Here is a 23,457-nt window from a genome sequence, read left to right as displayed (position 1 = left end):
TATCAAATGGAAATTGTATTCTTTTTTTGCTCTGACAAAAGGTCATTGAACGTAGATTGCTTATAGCAGACATATTCTCTAGTGATGTGTGTGTTCAGCGTGTGTGAAAGTGGGATCAATTGACTATGAGGTAACTTTTCCCACAATGACCTTGTTAAGCTGGAGTGCAGCAGATTTCTCACCCACTCTGATGGCTTGCACAGAGGGAATACTTGGAAGTAGGTGTCAAACATAATGTTGATGTAAAAATTAAAAATGCCACCTGGCAGGGTACATAGGGCATTCAGAGAGCCAAAGAGGATCAAAAATCACAGATCACATGTTCAGGTCAACTCGTTCCATGAGGAGGATGTACTTGTACAGTTCACTCCACACTCACTGAGGTTTCCCAGGCTTGACCCCAGGCAGTCCAGGCTTGCTCCAGGTAAGCTGTTTGACCAGAACTGTTTTGCTCAGCTCAGTGGCTTTGGAAGCTTTATTTGTACATAAACAGAACACAACGACAAACACAATGCTGCTCTACAACACAAAGTGTCAAAAACCTCTCTCAAAATCTAAAGGAAGGCAACAAAATACTTGATAAAAAACACTTCCTACTTATCAGATTAAAGCTCAGTTTAAGAATATACTGCAGGCAATATAATTTGCAAAGTCTTCTTTGGCCTCTTTCAGTATATTGCACTATTTCTAAGAAAATAAGCTGGTCCCATTAAAGTCAACGATGCACAGAATCTAAATCACAAGCTTCGTAAATCTCTGTAATAGCTGATGCAATGAGTCTGTAATTGCCACGATTAGATAAGCTAGAGTGGCTGACAGAGATAATGCTAGAGGCACACAACATATCTGCATAGATTATTCCCATCACATGCGAAAATTTGGCTGGGATATGATGATTTTGTCAATCCACAGTTTTCCTGAGAATCTTGCAATCTGTGGTATTTTCCCAAAAATTTTAACTCCCAGAGTCATGTTGGTGCATTTTTTTTCAGAGAATTTTTCAGATTTGTTAAAAAAGTAAATTACTGATTGTTATATATTCCTTGTTGTACAGAAAAGCCTGACAAAAAAAGCACCCCAACAAACAAGCAAATTAAAGGCATGGGTTGTTTTTTGTTTTATTTTAAAACTCATGGATTTTGAGTCTTGGTTTATGACCTCCAGTGGTTGCTATAAGATATATAATATTCAAGTGATCACATACCTGATTTCCGGAAGACAGTTACATCTGTTGTTATATTTACAGGCTGTGCTGAAAGCATCATGGTGGAGCTTCCTGGTTAATTGTCTGTAACTATTACGAATCCCCAATTTATAAGGTACAAAGCACTCTTACTAGGGGATTATTCCTCTGCACTGTAGAGACAATGTACTGGTTTTGGCTGGGATAGAGTTAATTTTCTTCACTGAAGCTGGTATGGGGCTATGTTTTGGATTTTCTGCTGCTGAGGAGGGCTTGCACAGAGTCAAGGCCTCTTCTGCATTTCTGGGAATGACTGAGCACCTGCCTGTCAAAGTAATGAATGATTTATTTCCTTGGTTTGCCTTGCTTGCATGTGCAGCTTTTGCTCTACCTATTTAAGTGTCGTTACCTCAACTCCTAAGTTTTATCACTTTTACCCTTCTGATTCTTCCCCCACCCCACTGCAGGGGGGTGAGCGAGCATCTTAGCTGCCTGCTGGGGTTAAACCACAACAGCCATGTAAACATGACAGCTCAACTCCATCTGGATGTGACACAAACATTAAAAAAAAACCCTCAACAGTGCCTGTGTTATGATTTTAAACAGTCTCTGCAAGTGGAAGTTTGGATGAAGATTCAGAAAGGTGACAAGGCATGAACAAACCAACAATATGATGAGGTAAGGGGCTGGAAGAACTGGGCACACAGTCCAGTCCCTGACTCACCAGCACACTCGCAGGATGTGTGGAGATCCTGCCATCACACAATGGCTGAATTATAGTAATTATAGATTTTCATTGTGCAAAATGCAACCCCCCCACCAACAGAGTAATAATTGTTTTACTGAGCCAGTGCAAGGCTAAGAGATTCCCAGGTAGTTCTCTAAAGATTGTGTAAAACCTACAGACTGTATTAAATCCATCTTTTAACAGAACTCCATCACCAGAATAACATCTTCCCATTCAATTATAAAAACCCAACACATTTAGAACTATTTCTACATAAAAAATAATTCTTCTTGTATTAAAAAAGACTGATAACTCATTGTGAAGTAGAGAGATGCAAGATAGCAGGCAAGAATTCTTTCAGACATGACAGCAAATTAAATAGCAACAAATAACAAACTTTAATGGGCTTGCAGTGTTCATTCTAATGTAAAAAGACAGATACCAAACGATCACACTGCATCAAGCAAAATCTTTAGGAAAGCTTTAAATAATCTACCCATAAAAGATGACCAATATCACTCAATGGAAAGATTCCTTATAAACTTAATGCAATTTTATCTGATACAGCAATTATGAAAAAGAGTATGTAATGCAAATATTGCATCATTTTAGGAAAAAAAAAGAAAAGGAAATATGCAACAACCTGTTCTACCAACCAAAGATCTCAGGTTTTGGCAAGATAGGCCTTCCCACAGCTTACTAACCTTCTCTACTTTGAATGAGAGGAAAGGCATAGAGCGAGTACAAATTATTGCCCAATGCATATAAGCTTTTTTTTTTTCTAAAATAAAAAAAGGTTTGTTGGTAAAAGTGTTTCCTTTGAAGATTCTGAACAGCAGTTTCATTGTTTTTATAAAAGCCCCATTCAGTTCACAGTTCTGTTTTCATTCCTCCGTAGTAAAACATAACAAGAACTGCCAGGAGAGCCAGGCTGACAGACAGGATCTTCAGTCCACCTCCCTCTTGTTGCCATGGCAGCTGCAAAGCCGTCCAGGAGCTGAGCCGTGCCTTCACTGGGATCTCAGCACAAGGCTGCGCTTTCCAGTCTGTGCCATTCTGTGCTGAACGTCGGAACTCCTGTGAAGAAATGCACACATTAGGATTGAAGCTGTTCTGTCTCTCTGATTGTACATACCAAATACACTCTCCTCTTTATACTGAGGTTCAAATTAATGTCCTTTTCAAGACCAACAATTCAACCTGCACTGCGTCATCACCAGGTCATCTGTTTTTCGTACAGGAAGTTTATCAATGCCATACAAAATCAGTATTTCTAATGACTTAACTGCCAAGTCAATGCAGCTGTTAGCAACAGAAACAAATCCCCAGACCTCACTGCCATCAGAGACAGTTGTTTGATGGTTATTTTTTAATTTGTTTTGCTGCTATCTCACTACTTTCTGATTTTTGGCTTCTCCAAAAGAAATGTCTAACCAGTGATAAAGAGGACCACAACACTCAATCCCTTGCACAGCAGGAATCTTCTAAAGTCAATCATTGACTCCTGGTGTGCCAGCTCAGTGGTGCTTGAAAATCCTCCCAAAGGGCTTTTCCTTTCCCCTGACCCTCAGGAGGCAGCTGTGCTAAAACACTCACCTTCTCATTCAGCATATTGAGTCCCAGCTCCCTGCTGTGCCTGCCATTACCATTCCCAACCTGAGTGCAGGCACCAAGATCCCCAAGAATATGATGTCTTTTAACTGCAGCACAAGTTACAGATGTTGCATCACTATTTCAGCAGAAAATCCAAGTGAAAAGAATAAAAGGCTCTTTTCTCTCACAGTCTTATTCAGTTCAGTATTGTAGATACCCAAAAGGAAAAACATCCAGTGAAACTCTGATGACATTTGCAAGAGATATAAGTGGTAAAGGTGTAATTAAGCAAAGGTGTAACGACGCTTTATCATAAGATGCAATATTTCTGTTTTCCTTCCTCGATTTGAATAGTCTCTTGGGAATTCAATTGATTTCAGCTGGATTTTTAATTGGTTTGAAATTTTCCAGTTAAAAAAAGGTTTTTGATTAAACCATTTTATTTTTTTCTCTTTCACATTTTGTGTAAAATAAATCAGGGACCCAGAAAGTACCTATCTGGATAATCTTGTATTTCCAAGAAGCTGAAACAGGGCCACATGAAAATACAGACCAGATGCCCGCTCTGTCTTCTACCAAACATATTTCTGGGCAAACTCAAAGAAATATCAAAGCTCCAAGAAAGGTGCCTGCCCATGAAAGTGTGACAGCACAATTCAAACCTCCTGTAACTGCCTCCTGTTTTCCATTTCAGCAATCAGCTCCATTAGAGTAATTGTAGAAGGAAAATAATGATTACTACTGGTTAGGTAAGTAAGCATCAAAGGGGCAAATGACAGCCTGGAGTAAGTGCTATTCTAACAACTGAGTTATTGCTGACTTAGAGCCCAATTCACACAGGCAAAGGGTTACTGATCAAGTGAGCTATGAAATGAGGATGACTTCTCACACATAAGCACCTAGAAGAACAACTGGGTAAACAGAGGAAAGAAACCAAGGAATTACACCCCAGCAATTGGGTGCAATTCTCCACAGTAACAGCACAACTCCAGAACTTCAGTCTATACTGTGCAGAACATGTTAACTTAATCAAAAACTAATGTTAAGTTATTAATTACAATCAATTTCTAAGGTGTCTGAAATTTTAGCACTTGGCCACAGCTATTTTGTCCTCCCAAATCAAAGTTGATTAACCTTTGCCTGAAGATTAAACTGGAAAATGTAGAGAATTAAGGATTTTTTACAAATGAGTCTAAATTCTTCTGCAATTTATTCTTTCTAGACATTTATAAAGCATTTCTTTTCTTTGCAGGTCTCACAAATCTCTAATGTAAGGTGCTTAATTGAAGGTAATGATCTGGTTTTATATGTATTGTTGGTACACTAACATTAAGGTTAAAATAATTTAATGGAATGGATAAAGCTGTAAAAATATCAGTACAACTAAAGTCTTATTTCTTCTGATATTTATTTTTCACTGAATTATGACTTAAAATTTGGCTGAGTACAATCAGCCTATTGACTCCTAATTAAATATTTCTACACTGCATGATAAAATCATAGCTATTTACTCATACAAGACTAGATGCTATCCCTTGGCACACTGATAAAAAGGGCCAGTACCTCATAAATAATGTTGGACTTTCTCCTCAATGCTCCTCTTCATGCTCAGCTTCAGTTCCTCCCTACATGTCTCAGGAAGACTAGGGACAGCCAGCAAAATGCCCCAAACACAAATTGTAAATTGTTTTGAGAGACTTCTTTTAAGTTTTCTCCTTCGCTAACAGTTAAGCACATCAGTGTTTCATGCATTCAATCATGTTTCTGTAACATAGTTTACAGTAGTGGTTTCACTGGTATTTCGTTTATATATACAGTTTTTCTGTTTTCCAACATAAAACCAAAGAGTTTCATCTCGCTGGTATAATTTTGATCATGCCTATACTGCTTTTTTTTTGTTACCATACTGTTTTCTTACACCTCTGCTGCAACATGCACTGCATATGCATTAGGTAGTGCTGCATACTGCTGGTAGGACAGAATGGCACAAGACATTTTAGCAAGGTTTACAAAGTTCCAGTGGTGGTGAACTCTGCTGGTGAGTTGTCCCAGTACCATTTCATCTAAGTCATTTAGTACAGCTGTGAAATCTGTTTTTTCTTACTTCATCATATTTCCAATAAATGAGATGGTAATACTGATACAGTTGATCAATTTTTTTGTAGAAAGACAAAAATATCTCAATCTGCAAACTGAAGTGACCCTTTTCTTAAAGACATCACAGCTTACCACTTAAACATGCTGTGTTTCTGTTTGATAATGTACACCTCTTCAGGTGATCCTGCCAAATATTCCCTCCCAAGGAAAGTAAAGAGTGTATTCATCTGATTCATGTTTTCTAAGCACTGTTCTCCAGTTTGGCCCAAAATTCTGCCTGACACATGAGTAATACCACAGGGCTCCATGAAAATTTCCTTCATTATCATCACAGAATGTGCATCTGTTTAAAAAAAAAAAAAAAAAAAAAAAAAAAGGTACATCTGGCTCCCTGTGACTGAAAGGCTCCTGTAGAAAATAACAGTCTTTTTGTCCCCATCCTGAGATTCATACAGAGCTTTTAAACCCAGGATAATCACTCAGAGACACCTGCAGGTGGATGCCTCTTCCTCAGAGTCTGTTGTGCTGCTCAGTGAAACATGGCAGAAATTCCCCATTGGGAAGAGGAGCTCTGCTAAAGGGACCGTGTCACTGCCCCCTCTCCCTCCTGAGGAAGGGCTGAGTGGCCCTTGCCACAGGCTGGACAACAGTGATGGGCCTGTCAAGAATATAAGCAGTTCCTCCAGGCACACAAGTATCCTGTAAACAGCTGTGTTAGTGAATATGTATGTATATATGACTATATATATATATGAATATATATATAGTCATATATATATATATGAATAGTGTATATATGACTCTATGCCCATTTGGTGTAAAAAACCTTGGTGGAGGTAAAAAAACATTTACACTGTCCACTTACCATGCTCTCACTTAATAGGATTCATTCTGACCAATCCTTATTTGTATCTCTGTCTCTAGATACAATATTCACAGTGCATTAGCTTTCCAAAGAAATCTTGAAGTAATTTCTGTAATATTCTGACTTGATATAGCTGTGATATTTACCACGTACAATCACTAGTCAGAGTGCAACAGTTCCTTAAGCTGAGCTCAGAAATCACACTTCTGTAGCTGCAAGAGTTAGAAAGATTACCATAATGATTCATTTCAGTGGCATTTAGAGCAAAATTCAAAGCCTCTTTTAACAAAAAAATGCTGGGAGGGAGCCCTAAGGTAAAGAAATTTCAAAAATACGTGTTTGTACTAGTTTCAGTCTTGATAGGCCACAAACTTTTGGGTAGACTTGTTAAGCACCGCTCTCACTAAATAGGACCACAATGAAGGAAAAGGCACTCTAAGATTTAAAACTATATACTGTTAATGAAAATGAGGGAAGGAAGGGAAATTACCAAACTGAAATGTACAGACAGAGACTTTGAGCTAAGCATCTTGTATTTCCATGGAGGAAGCCTTTCATCTTGTTTTGGCAGTCACAAAGTAAACACAAGACTTTGCTAATAAGGTGTAATATAAATTATTAAAACTTCTAGTGTATGATCAAATGCATTTCAGATTATTTTTTGAATAATTCTGCCTTGACAACTGCCAGGAGTAATATATTTTGTGTACTCTTGCACAGACCCATTGATTGCTGTCTTTCTGAAACTCCAGTCCCAGAGCAAACCACCATGCATGAAAGAAATATATAATCACATCAAAACCTAAGATTTGGCATCTGTCGATCACAGCCTAGCTTTTTGTAAGATCTCACTTCATGTTAGTCAACAAAGACATAAGAGAAACTCTTTAGCTCTGAGCTGAGGTTTTAATAGATTCAAAACATTTCTTACATGCAAATTTCTTTTATGGCTCAGGGGCACTGTTAGAGCTTGAAGTGTTAGCTAACTGCTGTGAAAAACTTCTTGACTGAGCATATCTCAAGATAAATTAGACTTCTGAATTTTTTAGCCCAACCAAGTACATCACACACTTGTACTACTGGCTTTAAAAACGTGGACTTTTACATAATCATGCACAAGTCTGTGTGACAAATCTAAAGAAAACATGTTAAAATATGCATTACATCTCCTGCTGCACTATTTGAAACTCCGGGCTATTACTCTTTAAAGGCATTTTTCAGATTTAAAAAAACAAACAGTTACTGAAGGTCACATAGATTACACATCCAAAAAATATGTAAATTGAGTTTCATTGAATAGTTCTGGAAGACACATTTAGTTCTGTAGGTATTAAGAGAACTCCTTTGATTTATTACTTTAAAAATTCTACCAGCCTTCTGCAAACGTGGAATGCTGATCTTAAATTACAAAATAAATGGCACAGAAAATATTTTTTTCCTAATAGAATTAACACAGTAATTCCTATAAGAAGCATCCCTGCCATCATGTATTCCAATGAATGCCCAGTATGATGCTGTTAAGAGAAAATGCTGTCTACAAGCGTGCTTGTGTCAGATGTTATCAGGTGTACACCATTCCTAGGAATTCGCTGATTCCCAATACACGCAGAGTTTACTTATCCATTTTAAAAAATGAGCAACCTTGAGGAAAAAAAATAAAGCAGCCGGGTCCTTTTGCAAAGGAATTTCATATTATTTCTTCTTGTTGGGCTTTGAAAACATCCAGTGATGGACACCACAACCTCTCTGTGCTTTTGTTCCCCTGCTGGAGCCCATTCATGGGAAAATGCTTCTCTTTATATCCATCTGAACCTCTCATTTCAACCTAGGCCCAGTCCCTCATGTCCCACATGTGCCAATGGGAGGCACTAGGCTTGGTTCTTGTCAGGAACCCCTGTGCAGGCACTGGGAAGCCTCTGCTGGGGTCCCCTGGAGCCAGCCCTGCCCCAGCCCTGAACAAGCCCCAGCCTCTCCTCGCAGGCCAGCTGCTCCAGACCCTGACCAACTCCATGATCCAAATCTGAACTCCTTACAGTTCCCAGCTCCTCATTTACGGCAAGATCACTGCAAATGACCCGGTCAAAGCAGGTCAGCAATACTCCTCGAGGCTGGACCATGGTCAAATACAACTCTACAGGTAATAATGGGAGGCTGTAGAGACTGATTGACCTTAAGCTCATCTGCATTAAATCTGACAGTTCCTTTCAGCTGTCATCCTTTATGGAGACAATCTTTAACTAGGGCCCTCCCTGACCTGCACAGCAAGTCAGCAAAGTCTGTGTTCTTTCCAGTAACACCTGCATGATCTGTCCAGTTCCTTTGATCAGCATAGAAAAATCCACTTTGCTCACTACTCAACTTTTACCTTGATTACTACTACAATAATTCCTCCTGTCCATTCTCTTTTCCTTCTACTTCTCCTCATTTCTCTCTTGCATCATCTGACAATGCAGCCTCTCAAATAAACACAGGCAGAGATGCCACTAGGAACACAAATTTGTAATGTCATGTCATACAGACACACATCTGGAACTTCCTCCTCCTACATTAACATTAAATTCAAATTTTAATATTCCTATTTAAGAGTATAAAATGAATTAATTTTCTCTCTGTAAATTCCCACCATTACTGTATGGCTGCATTGGTGTTTTTCTTGGCAGACATCTCCCTGCTCTCTTCCATGTTCTTACCTAAGGGTAGGCCCTTGCCTACCTACTTCTTTTTCCTCCCCCAGTCTTTCAGATTATTCCCTCAATCAGCCCTCAAAATTCAAAAAGCACTTAGATGCTAGACAGAAGGCTGAGCAACTGGGGCTTATTAAATAACTTCTTTTGTGATGTACACTTTGAGCAGGAATGAAACTACCAAAAAGCTCAACTAACAAACTAACAAAAACAAGAGAAACAACCAATTGAGAAAACACAAGCCAAAAACCATCTCCAAAATGTTTAAAACACAGTATTGTGCTGTTTTTCATTATGCCCACTTATTCTACCCTGTTTCTTTATATTTACCTATAAATGCTTCCAGCCAGGACTTGACTCTCTTTTAGCATATTTGTATTTTGTGCTGCTATTAAACTTAAGTGACTCAGTATTTTTCCACTACACAAACAATGCACTGTCAAAATAACCTGTCATTCAAGGTCAGACACAACATCTTTAAAAGACAGTGTGATGCCTGGGTTCTGAGCTTTATTTTTTTGTAATGAGGTGTGTGGGGTGTCAATCACTATGACAGAATCAAAGGATATGACAGCCAGCATTCCAGCCAGCACCTGCAACCACAACAGAACTGAGAGATCTCCTAAACATAAAAAGTTTGCATTTCAGAAATCACCCAAGCAATGACTTGAAATGAGGAATGAACACAGCAGCACAATGTGGGCAAATTCAGGATGGAGTTCTGTCACTATTTATCTCCCAGTGCATAGGACAGCTTTATGAAGGAGATGGCAGGTACTTGCTCTGGGCACTTATCTGGTAATTAGCTGGCTAACAGACAAATCTGTTTCCTAGCGATCACTAGCACAGGCTTCATGGCTTTGAAAGTACATTACAGTGAATTACAGGATGTACATTAACTTCTAGTAACACTAGATATCATTTTTTGGTGTGCATACCAAGGCCTGTCTTATTAGATACCATTCCATAGGATTCCAGCTTGCTCCTTCTTTAAAGGATCACTAAGATTTTTTTTTTTTTGGGGGGGGGAAGTGATGTTTTTTAAAATAAGAATTTTAAGGTTGTGTTTATAATACAACAGTTTTCCCAGTTTATTTTGTTGGATGAGGAAAGAAAGACGTGAATGTTCAAAGTCTGCTCTACAAGTGAGAATATTAAATGAAATATGATATGCTTTTTTTACAGCACAAGCTTTGAGAGACCATCACCTCTTTGCTAGCTTTGCTTCCCTTTTACATCTTGAAACAACAGTGACAATTACGTGGAGGTCAATGGTAGCTACAGGCAAAGACACAAAAGTTTTCCATCAGAAAGAATACCCCAGTAAAATGAATAGCAAGATCTGAAAATGTATATTCATGACACAAGAAGCAACAATATAACTGAATGATATTCACATATCAACAGTGAAATGAGTAATACTGCTTTTACTCAAGGGACATTGTCTCTCAAAATCAGGAGAGATTTCAAAGATCTTTCACATACAGCAAAGTAGAATAAACTGATATATGTACATATTCTTGGCTAAAGCCTCCCCCTTAATCCTAGAATATGTCATAATCCTGAATTTATGGTGTTTTCATTTCTTCCTACAGAACCAAGCATTAAAATGGAATGTTCCACAGAGACTTATATAGTACAACAACCTCAGAGGCAAAAGGTACAGCCCTTCTTACACTTCAATGTCGTGGATAATAAACATGGTTTTAAAAGAGCATTTTAAATACTTCGCAATGATACTAGGCCACAGAGTTTCAAATTTCATTCCTCTAGGTATCTGTGGGATCTATATGCCTCCCTCATTTTACAGTGAGAGAAAAAAAATAAAGAAGATTGAATGTCTGCAGTGCCACAATGCAAGTCAGCAATCGGGCCTCTACAATTCAGATTCCAGCTGCCAGCAGAAGCCAACATAGCCTCTAAGTTCTTTTATGTCTGTCAAGTTGAAGTTTTAAAATCATTTTCTTAAAGCTAGGCAATGCCTTAATATGCAGTCTCCTGACAATTTCTCTTACATTTATTTTCACAGACTTTTCTGCCTGGGATTAAACACCTCCAGTTCCTGGGAGTGAAGATGCTCACCAAGCACAGCTGTTTTAGAGGGTCTCCCACAGTGCCAGTTAGCATACTTTTGAGCACCTGAGGGAGTGTCTGGAAATCTGTGTCTCCTTTTTAATTTCACACTCAGTCAAGTTCAGCTGCAGTTAATGGAGGGCTCTCTCATGAAAACATCAAACAATGGTTACTTTCTGTGATTAGCAAGCCTAACTGCTCTAACACAATCTTTCTATCCCCAGTCATCACAAATGATTCGTCAGCCCTTCCCCACAAGAAAGATTACATGAGAAAAACCTTTCTTGGCTTGCAGTGTATTTTATGCTAGATAATCATGATAGCACCTTGGCACCCTGTCTAAGACATCAAAGAGCCTTAAGTATCCAATCTGCAGGCTGGAACAAATATCTGCCCTCGGGAGAGACTTCGTATCATTCAGAGGGTGGTCTGACCAAACTTTTGCAGTTGTACAGGATTGGAGTGCCTGAGCAGGGACTTGCACCCTGTCATGCTCAAATACTGACCATTTGCACCCACTGGACCTCAGTCTTCTCCCACATGGGTGTTACACAGTGTGCTCTATCAGGTTGTATCTGATAATTCTGAGGATTAGCTCATGGGGAGAAATTCAGTTCTTCTGGAATTACCCATGAATTTAAAAATACTAATTTCCTCTTTTTCTTTTTTTTTTTGATATATCATCCCCTAGAGTTGTCTTAAATGCTGAAAAGACAACACTGCAGCTTGCTTGAATTCATGCTACAAAAGTGTAATAATTTTAAGTATCTATTTCCAAGCATCTTTAAGCAGCCACCATCAAATGTGTTCTCCAGACTAACCTTCTAGCAGGTACTTTAAACATCTGCCTCATCTTTATCTGTGAAATAGGAAGACACAAGCTACATTTCAGGAGGATAATGCAAACATAAACTTATAGCTGTTTCTTAACTTCTTAAGCACTCAGAAATTTAGTTATGGGGGGGGTCACAGGAAAGGTTAGAAAGAAACAAGTAACTGCCTTGAAAGAGAGGTTTAAAAGGCGTGTAACAACACCAACATTACATGAAAAACAATGAAGAGAAAAAATATGTAACAGTAGCTTATTAAATTGGACACTAGGAAATTTTTTTTTTTTTTACCCAAAAGGTTGTCAAGCATTGGAACAGGCTGCCCAGGCAAGTGGCTGAGTCACTGTCCCAGCATGTATTTAGAAGATGCATGGATGTGGCACGTGGGGCCATGGTTTAGTGGTGAGCTTGGCAGTGCTGGGTTAGTGATTGGACTCGATGATCTGTAAGGTCTTTTCCAACCTAAAAGATTCTGATACTAAAGGAACAGCCTTAGCTCTGTGCACAGAAAAAATCGCACATGGACACTTGTGAAAATACTGCATAAGCACCTAATAAAAGACTGAAACACAATACAGCTTTTACCCAGAAATAAGGACTGTTAAACTTTCCTCTGTTTAGAAAAGGCTACTGGTCTGTGAGAATATAGCCCAAAATATTTTAATACAGCTTTCTCTCAAGGTTTGCTGTTGCTTTTGTCTCTAGGTGAATGCAAGTATTGGCAGCAATTGACTCCTGGACAGTGGTGTCCTCCACTTCATTTCAATATCTCTGCCTGTCCTAGTAACTTTTGAACTGACTCGCTTCAACAATGGGAGGACACCAAGTGCTGACAAAAAAACCCTTGCCCAAATCTAAATCACTGCTTCTGCTGAGGGGAAGGCCAGACTACAGCCTCAATAATCTATTTTATGCCACCATGCTGCTAACCAACCTGTACTCCTGAAACTCCAAAATCACACGCAGTACTTACACAAACCAGGAGAAGAAGTTACAAAAAAGTGAGATAAACACAAATAAAACAGAGGATGACCTGAAAGTGGCACACATATACCAGGTGTCTACAGGGTTGAGAAATACAAGCCCACAGAATGACAACTGTGGGGCTTAATGTAGTCTTTAACAAATTGATGGGTTTGGATTTTCAGATGTTTCATGTCTCCATACTAAAGCTTAACAGCACTACAACAGTTTTCTTTTATCACACAAGATACTCCCCCAAGTATAATTCATTCCTTTCCAGCTCTTAAGAGCTGCACATCTGGCTTTCCCCTGTGGTTCTGCGACAAAATCTGATTATGCTACAGAATCTTAAGCACTCCTCACTGAAAAAAATAATGAACTAACATTTCTTTGGACAAGAGACACATGAGCTGAAAAAAGAAAAGAATTCCTGTCATTCTAAGCACTACTTCCATCATTTCACCAAATTAAACTTCTTGTGTTTTGAAAAAAATATCTGTGTCAGAAATGGATATTCACAGCTGTCCTTTTTGTATGATAATTATGTTATCTGCACTTATCAGAGATTTTGTATGTGAGAATTGCAAAATAGTTTCCATACGGATAAGATAAATCACAGTCACACTGACTGAAATGACTTAACAATCACATGCGAAGTCATGTCAAAACAAGGACAAGAGTTTAAAAAAAATCCTCTAGTCCTGATAAGAGGACCCTTTCCTCAGGACCAGAAATCCATCTGGTCGATATTATGCATAGGTAGTTTTTGTAGCTATGTGATTTTTTTTGACAAAAAGAGCTTGAGTGTACTGCCTACACATTTTTGTTCCATCAAAAGTACTTTCACAAACATTTCCAAGCCACTCCAATCCAAAATGGAGCATTTGTTCAAATTCTGCCACAGTACAGATATATATATATATAGGTATGAAGAAGAATCTATCAATTTGAAAGCCAAGACATTTAGTGAATAATTTTTCTCACATAATACTGTGTCAAGGACCCCCTGATTATACTGAAACTAAAGAAAAATAACAGTAATTTCCATGGGGCTTTTTCTTTTTGTTTTGCATTTGACATCTGGCTCTCTAAGCCAGTCAGGTTTCATTCCTCTCACTATTTATCAATCACACATCCATCTCAGGTTGTAGTACTTGGGTGGTCAAACCTTTTTGAGAGGTCATGTGGGTCTACCAAGAGCCTAGACTGCCATGTCTTGCCAATCTCCTGGCCAGACAGAAATGTATCATATAATTAATAGCTACAAGCTCTCCTGCTCCACATGTCACATGTGCTCCCACATACATGACACTGACCTGACAGCCCCTGGAAAAGAGGGTATTGGATAACACCAAATGAGCTGGGTCTACTCTTTAGGTTGTTCCCATACCAGAGGCTTGCCATTTCTGGAATAAAGACAACATGCTCACACGCGTGTGGAGTTCATTACAGGTCAAGTCTCACAAACAGTGTTTCTACTGAAAAGACCAGGTAAAAAGGTAATAAAAACCCCAAACTCTCATAAAGAAGATATTGATAGAACAGTAAAATCAACACTCATTTGCTGAATTATGTTGAGCCAGAAACTTGGGATTAACTATTTTCTAATGGGCTGATGAGCTATCTACATCAAAAATGGTGATTGGCATCACCAAGAACAACTAAAAATGTACATTTCTTCCAGGAAAATATTTATAAACATTTTTTACATGTATGCTTTTAATTTATATATGATTTGTTAGCCCTTTTCCACAATAAAGAATGAGAAAAATCCATATTATTTCTTTCATACCATGGTGGCGTTAATGAATGTGTAGAATAACTTTGGGTTTGACTTTATACCACTGTATCCTAATTAAAAATGACTTTATGACAGTGCTTGTTACCTTAGTGATTAAAAGCTGAAGCACCACTGCACTACATACATTTTCCTCATCATAGTTCCAGTTTTTTATAATATCTAGAATAGAAGAAATATTTCCTAAATCATGATTTTATAATTACACCAAATCTGAATTGTGGTCCTGACTCAAGGAAAGGAAATGAAAGTAAATATGCTGGAATTTTAGCATCTCATGGGCTTGAGTTTCAAGCACAGAAAAGCTGTGCTTGAAGCCCTCTGACTCTTTTGGAACCTCAAAACATGAACTGTTTCTGATGCCAACCTGCGAATCTACTTTAAGTCAACTCCCCGTGAAAATGATGAACAAGCTTTGGAATATGTTGTGATGAAAAAGAAAGGTTTAACACCTAAAGGACCCTGCAAACAGATGTAGCACCAATTTTACCTCAGCGGGAACATGTATGGGATTTGGGCTATCTACACTAACCCTACCACACCACCACCATAACCTTTCATGCTAACCTGACTAGATCTTTCAGTCCAGAATTCCTTCATCCCACTGTTGCATCAGTCCATAACAATAATTGTAATTTCTGGCTAGAATGCCTGGCACTACAATAAATCAGTGAGAAATCTTTTTTGCATTTTTAAGAAAGGTTCCAAGGTCTGAAATAATAAATTGTAGGTAGGGAAACTCTACAAGTAATTTAAATACACAATGGGAAGTAGTCAGAGAAAGGTTATCAAAGATCGGTGTACTGTGCACTAACCACAAGTAAAGCTGTCTTTAACAAAGTACTTAAATAACCAGTAATTTGTGTGTTTCTTTTACTTAATGGTCTTTGATAAAGCCCACAGGAACAGCTTCCTTTGGAACTTGTTAAAAATAAGAACTGATCCTAAAGCTCAGTTTAGGAGTCAGGTCCCGTAAAAACTCATAGGCCCTGAGCCAAGTTCCTTAGAGAGAGAACGCAATTTTTTACAGTGATTATTACCGCTGTAGTTTAAGAAGACTCCTTGAAAAATATCTTAGCGGGAGAGATTGTATTAGGAGGGCAAGGGTTTATTTCTATTGTTGTTTGGTCCAGTAAAACTGCAACAACACAGTAAAGGCATGATAAAGGATCTGGAGGGAATGTTAAACTTGATATGGACTACAGCCTGCACAAACACAAAGTTACTGTATGTGACCTTTGAACAAACAGCAGTTTCCAAGCTTACTTAGATGCTATAACATTCTGTGGACTGTCTTTGAGCACACAATCATTCTAATGTGTTTAACAGTCACAGTAAGTTCTTTGGATATTCTAGGGTAGTTAGGAGCATATCCTCAGTGGACTAAATTTAAGGCTGTGAAGTTCATATCCAATTCACTGAAGTAAGGCATTTGAATATTTTAAGATACCTTTTCTCCAATGTAGCCATCAAATAGAACTTATTACTCAGACGCAATTTCATTTCAGTCTAAGACATAGCCCCTGCAAATGTGCCTTTGAATTTTTATATGCAGGAATCTTCCTCAAATATAATTTAATAATGTCAAAACCACACAAAATTTGTTTCTTTCTCTTACTGAAAAGAGTTTCTTATGCTTTCTCCTTATCTTATTACCACTGACACCACAAAATTAAAAACAAAAATCTCCAATCTCTAATAAATCTCTTATAAGTATATTAAAAGCACAAACATAAATCACTATGTCCAAGTATTATAAAAGTCTGACTGGAAGATTATGATTAAAAATGTATCCGGGTATCCTACTATAACTCACAATTAATCCTAATATTGCAGAGCAGCTCAATGCCTTTTCAATAGATTTGTCAGAATAAAAGAAAAAAGTTACTTGCAAAATTTATGTATACCTTAGCAATTCTCATTATCATAAAGGGAATAAGCAAAAACACAGAGGATGATTATTATACTATTGGAAACCCATTAATCTACTCAGAATCTAATAAAGATTTTGAACGTGTAATAATATTAAAGGCTACAGAACATGGCAGTTTACCTTTAACATTGTTTGGTAATTTTTTTTAAGTGAGCTACACTTTTAAAACAGTTTTTAGTTAAAAAATAGCTTAATCTCATGACTGTAATTTTTATTGCCCTTCAAAACTATCTCAAAGGTAATGAATCATCTCACTTCGATGGTTTTGGCAACAAATACATTTCTAAGAGGCGGATGTTCAACATTCCAGAACTTTGTACATGTAAATTCAAATCTCCTACTGACCTTCATTTGGTAATGGGAAAAGCTGTATCATGAGCTACATGTGCCTTTTTTTGTGCTGTCCCTTTCAAGTATTGATGTAGAAAGACTATTTTAATTACAGCTTCAATAAAGGAGGAACAGATAGAAATAACATCCACTCAAGACATAAATATCTGATACCTCTGACTGTGTATTCCCACAGGGAAAGAAGAGATAGGGAAGGAATGGAGAGAGAAATACTACCTAAGTATGCTTTTTGGTGATCTAAGGAGTACTAATAAAAATAAAAGGGATGACTAAGTACTGCAAGCAGAGATAAATTGTACACATGGGCTGAATATCCTCCACCTATCTTTGCTGGAGAGGTATAAAATTCAAACCAATGATGATTTTTGTGGACTGGATGTAGATGACTTCCAAAACAACATAAAAACTGAGAAAAGTTGTGGATGCTATACTTTTATCCTGAAAGCTAATTAAAACTTACTGAACATTGGTATATTAAACAATAAAGGATTACCAGAACAAAATGCTATTTTATTTTTCCCGAAGAGTCAGTTTTTTAGAGATCTAATGGAAAAGAAAAAATATTTTAAAAGGATCTCCTAAATATTATAGGGAGAGTCAAGTAGTTAAAATTACCATGGCTACACATTTCCCTATGCCAACAGAGAGCAGAACCTACTCACTGATCTTGCAGTGCAGCATCAGCAGGTTGAGCAGTAGAAATAATACACAAAAATGGCAGAACTATTCTAGCACTTAGAGTTTTACTTCTGGCGGCAGAAGAGGTAGAACATTTCTGTTTAACCTTTGCTTATTCTCCAGAAAATGGCTTAGAGTTGAATCCTCCTTGCCATTACTATTTCCATTTATTGCATGAACTGCACAGGATTAACATAATTATGTATTTTAAGTGATTAAACAGTGACATTCAGCAAAATAACACTGTCTGTTGAGGAAATGAAAAGTACATAAAGTTCAATTTTTTTCACCTGAAATGGACTGTGGTGAGCATTTGTTTGAAAAGGGTCTATGTAATATGAGTTGTTTCAGCTGAGCTTTGATGACTGTAGTTGAAATTCAGCCCTGCCAGAGGAATGGGCAGAAAGACAACATGCCCATTAAATTAAAGACACCAAGATAAAACTACTAGGTGACGGTCTTATGCTGGCTCTTGGGCTTGCTGTCTTAAATCAGCTCTGTGCATTTTAGCCCTTTAAGCAGGGCAGAGAAATGTGTTGGATCAACACACTTGCACTACCTTCTGTTCCAGTTTGGGAGACATCAAATGGCTAAATTAAAATGTTCATTGAATTATAGCACATAAGGCTGGAAACAAAGAAGTCACCTAGCCCACCCCCATGACCCAAGGGGGCTGCCTTACATCTCAAGTCTTTGTCACAGACATTGGCTAAGTATGATCCTAAAGATCAGCATTGATTAATATTCCCCAACCACTACATATGATTCAAGAAAGTGCTTATCTAAACCCAGCAAGAAAAATTTACTCTGCCAGTAAGAAAGACTCAACTGCAAGTTTCAAATTTTAAGCCAAGAAATGGGCTTCCAAGCAGAAGAAAAATTCAAGTCAACTCAATTCCCCAAATAAACAAAGCCAACACAGCATGCAGATAATGTGTAGATCATGAAAATTAGCATCTAAGAGACCACACAAGAATTTTCAGGAAAAAATGAGACTTTCAAAGGTCCTTTTATAAAACATCCATAGGTGGCACTGAGCTCTGCTCTTCAAAAGGAAATGTAGCTCTTATTACACTAACTTCATAGTAACCTTTATGAAAGAACTGAAGAAAATGTAAGAAAAAAAGATTAATTAAGAAGGACTACACCATCTTTTATGACCTCTATTTACAACCAGCAGGGAATACAAGGAACACATTAAATAAAACAGATTAATACAAGCAAAAGCACTAAGTACTTGTACACTTAGCCCTACAATCAGTTACTTCAGAGAATCATAGAGTGGTTTGTGTTGGAAGGGACCTTAAAGACCATCTGTTTCCAATTCCCCTGCCATGGGCAGAGACACCTTCCATTAAACCAGGCTGCTCAAAGCTCCATCCGACTTGACCTTGAACCCCTCTAGAGTTGGGACATCCACAGCTTCTCTGGGCAACCTGTTCCAGTGCCTCATTCCCTCACAGTACAGAATTTTTTTTGAATATGTAATCCAAACCTACTCCCTTTCAGTTTGAATGCATTCCCCCTTGTCCTGTCACTACCTGCTCATGTAATAAGTCCCTCTCCATCTTTGTTGCAGATTCCCTTCAGATACTGAAAGGCCACAATTAGGTTAACCCAAAGTTTCCTCCTTTCCAGGCTGAACAAACCAAATTCTCCTTGTTCTTCCTCATAGAAGAGGTGCTCCATCCCTCTGATCTACCTGGTGGCTTCCTCTGCACTTGCTCCAACAGGCCCATGTTCTTCCTGTGCTGGGGACCCCAGAGCTGGATGCAGCAGTGCAGGTGGGGTCTCACCAGAAGAGAGGGACATGATGATTCCCTCCCTCTCCCTGCTGGCCACTCTGCTTTTGATGCAGCCCAGGACGAAATTGGCCTTCTGGGCTGCGAGTGCAGATTGCCAGGTCATGTCCAGCCTCTCACCCACCAGCACTCCCAAGTCCTTCTTGGCAGGGTTGCTCTCCATCTATTCATTCCTCAGCCTATGTTCATACCAGGGATTGCACCTTGCACTTGGTCCTGTTAAACATCATGAGATTCCCATGGGCCCAGTCCTTGAGCTTGGCATTCCATCCTTCAGGTGCGACAACTGCACCACTCAGCTTGGTGTCACAAAAAAGGTATCAGAAAGTGGGAGAGAGTTCAACTGAGCTAACAAAGGTATGTTCCTAAGAATGCAAGAGTATTGCATCATATTTTCCTAAAGAATTACTTGAAAATGATTTTACATAGAAAATGTTCCCTTTTTTTTTGTCAGTATGTTTCTCTTTAATAGAAATTTCCCCATATTTCTCATATTACTCTTTCTTGGACTTTGTGATGGAACGATCCCTTTGCAAAGTAGCTTTCTGAGAGAGGTAAAAGGTGTATTTTAGTTTTTCTTTCTTCTTTGGAAATTCTGATCTTTCATTAGCATCTCTCATACTTTCTACAGTTTCTGAAATTTTATGAAAGATTCCTCTACTCACACCTCTATGCCATTTTTTGATCTAAGATTTGCTTCCTCATTCTCTTTTTGCCCTAAATCTCTAATCTCTAGTTCCTCTTCAGGAACCAAATTTTCCACCACTTTGAAACTCCAGCACATGTAAAAACTATGCTTATTAATTAACACACATCTTCCACATTTCCTTCCAAGTCCTTGAAGGAAGTTTCCAATAGAGAGATCTTAACTCTGACATGATTTCTTTCATTTCTGTTCCAGCAGAAGATATTTTCTTCCCCCTCCTCCATTTATTTTGCCTACAAGTGAAGCACCCTTTCTACCTGAGATCAGAGAGTTTCCTTTAAGCTATGCTTTGCTGAATTTTCTTTCTGGCAGGCTATAAAGAAGTGTTTGATATATGCATCTTTCCTGTTTCTTAGCATCATAAAAAAAGGCTGGGTGATGTTTTTGCTCATGTAACTAGAAAATATTTGTGGCTAACTGTAAGACCAGTAACATAAATCTTCTTCATTAGTATCCTGAAGCACAATGCCACAATAACCTACTGCAACTAAAATGCACGGAGGACAGCAGAGAAAAGAGGAACAAGCAGAATGACCAAATAATTGGCTGCTAACTGAAAATCAGTGGCTCACTCCTCATTTCCTCCAAAGAGCCCAATGAGTTGAATAGCTATTAGCTTAACAGGCCAGCTGTGGGTATTTCCAAGGCCTGGGAGCCACAGAGATGGTCTGAGATCTTGGTCTCACAAAAGAAGACATCGGAAATGATGGGTCCCAGCAGATGCCATTCACAGAGGAAGTGTTAGACATGGAGAATATCATCACAGAAACCAATGGAAAACAGAAAACTGAAAGATGTGCCTGTATTTGTTTGAAAAGAAAGTCAGTCATAGAGGAATTATAGAAACATGAACTATGAACATAAAATAATTATGACTGGGGATTAAACAGCCTGTAAAAATTATTTTTTTTTCTCTTGCCTTAATTTTCCATCTAATTAAAACTTCCCACCAAAGCCCCTCAGACTTATGGGGCTTTGATTCTGGCAATGCATTGCAACTCTGGCAGGTAGCCAGCCTTTTATTTTTATCCCTCAGCCCTTTGGTCTTTTCTTCATATATTTCTCATCTTGCAGTATTTTTTTCCTCTAGTCACAGAACATATGTAAACAACCATAATTATTTTTGGAGTACAGAAGCATAACATACTCTATTTCTGGTTCTAACAAGAGATCATATTCTTGCAGATTCTTACTTTTTTTCAATGATTAGTTTTGGGCAAACATTTGTCTGTAAACAGGATACATTTATTAGGTACTTTATGCTGCTGAGAAACAGTCAAGATCCCTAAATATGGCCAAATAAAACTAATACAAATATTAAAATTGTTTTTTTTCTAAATTAGATTATATTCAGACTGTTGACACACACTGCTGACTTTTCAAAAATATTATCCAAAGATAATATACTCAACACTACATGCATTGCAAACCTACCTCCAAACCCTAAAAGACAAGTTTACCAGAGTGCTTAAGAACATAGAAAACATGCTAAATTGCTTTCTGAATCTCAAAATGCTGAAGTGCACTCTTAATGCTTTGCCAGCTTCGAGCCTACCTCAATGAAATGATGTAACATCTACAGCATTTATATCTTCTTTTTGTTGTTGTGAAACTTAACAGAACTAAATCTTGATCAGAGCTTTGAAATCCTTATTCACTGATATTTATAATTGCAGTTAGCAACTCGTGACAGGTTTGTTTTGTCTGAATGTTTATTTTAAGGTTACTGTCACTACTTTTTAATGTCCAATTCACATACATCCTATCTTAGATTTACTAGAACCAAATTAAAAAATGCCTTTATACGTGTTCATGCTTTATTGTCTTCAACTTTCACCTATATATCCTCTGCAATGTATGCCTTCTAAACATGGTTCTCTTACTGGATCAGCAACTGTCCATTTTAAACCCAAGTAAGTCTATAGTAGACGTGTCAACTGAAATTTCCAAATGTGTTTGGAAAATAAGCCCTCCCAAATAACCATCGTGTAAAATTGTGCCACTTGGAGACATCACTCCTTTTTGAGTGGCTTTTATAAGAAAATTCATGCTGAAGTTTAAAAAAAAAATCCTGGCAAATACTTGTGCACTTTACTACTTAGTATGTCCACAACAATCACTAAGTCTGATTGCTTTGACAGCTTTTTAACCCGAGCTGCTGACTCCAAGACTCTTCGGTCCTTCCCATCCCAAATTTGCCACAGAGCCTAACATTACGGAATGCCAAGAATTTCCACCATCTACTTTGTTACAGTTTTTTCCTTAAAGAGTACAATAACGGTAAGATATTCTAGATCATTAGTACATTAATGGATATACGTATTAGCTGTGTTCTTCATACACTGAAAAAGCATTAAATGCTAGAAATACTCTGAATTAATTCTATATCTATTTCCCTGCTTACTTGTCACAGACATACAATGTGTGAATATTGTATGGATACTCTAAATTGTCCTTTGTGTTTTTGCATTTTGCATTTCCTCTTTTTCAGTCAAATCTGTTGATTCCAGTTGGCAACCTACTTGTTTTATTTCTTTGGACCAATTTGCTGCCAGAGCCATGCAGCCAAAAAGGTAAAAAAGGTCTACAACTGTTCCTTCAGACATACATGTTGCTTGTGGTGCTCACTCTGAATTTGTCAGAAAAAAATTATTGAGGGTAATGTATCAGATGAGAAAGAGAGCACACAACTGCAGATAAGCTCTGATTCTTTGGAGGTACTTCTCCTCACAGCATCTCTAGAAGTGCCTCCTTGCTTAGGATGAGTTTATGACTTGCTTTGACATCCTCACATGATGGTGCTTTCAATTGATTAATTTCCTTAAAAACTACGGTTTCAGAAGCTTTCTTTCTGTGGGCATTCCTCATATAGAGAGAAGTACAGCTATGATGGATTTTGAAACATCTTTTACTGTGTTCTATGTAAGTTAATGAAAACACCATTAATAATGAGCAGACCTTAATTCTGGCTCATATGTGTGCACAGTGCAAAATGTATCCAAGATTTTAGTTCTGCAAGCTGCAGAAAACCTAGTGGAGACACTTGGGATCTTGTTAAAGATCCAAGATATTTTGCTACTTTTGGGAAATCTGAATTCATCAGTTCTGAGTTGCCTCCTTCATCTTTCCCCAACCTGCCATCCGTGCACATAACAAGCTATAAAATGCTCACGT

The 23,457-nt window shown here is 38.0% G+C and overlaps 1 protein-coding gene across 1 annotated transcript in view; it reads right to left on the bottom strand.

The window, feature by feature from the left end:
* Window positions 1-461: 461 nt before the first annotated feature.
* The window catches only part of CDKAL1 (CDK5 regulatory subunit associated protein 1 like 1), a 380,700-nt gene continuing 357,704 nt past the window's right edge, over window positions 462-23,457 (bottom strand). The window contains exon 16 of the mRNA XM_041475400.1: window positions 462-2,987. Within this exon, the coding sequence (XP_041331334.1) occupies window positions 2,781-2,987 (207 nt within the window). The 3' untranslated portion in view covers window positions 462-2,780. The remainder of the gene's footprint in view (window positions 2,988-23,457) is intronic.

Source organism: Pyrgilauda ruficollis, unplaced genomic scaffold (genome assembly GCF_017590135.1).
Source record: "Pyrgilauda ruficollis isolate IOZ18807 unplaced genomic scaffold, ASM1759013v1 scaffold35, whole genome shotgun sequence".
Lineage (NCBI taxonomy): Eukaryota > Metazoa > Chordata > Aves > Passeriformes > Passeridae > Pyrgilauda > Pyrgilauda ruficollis.
Note: the sequence above shows the minus strand (reverse complement) of the source record. Positions and strands in the feature narration are given on the sequence as shown.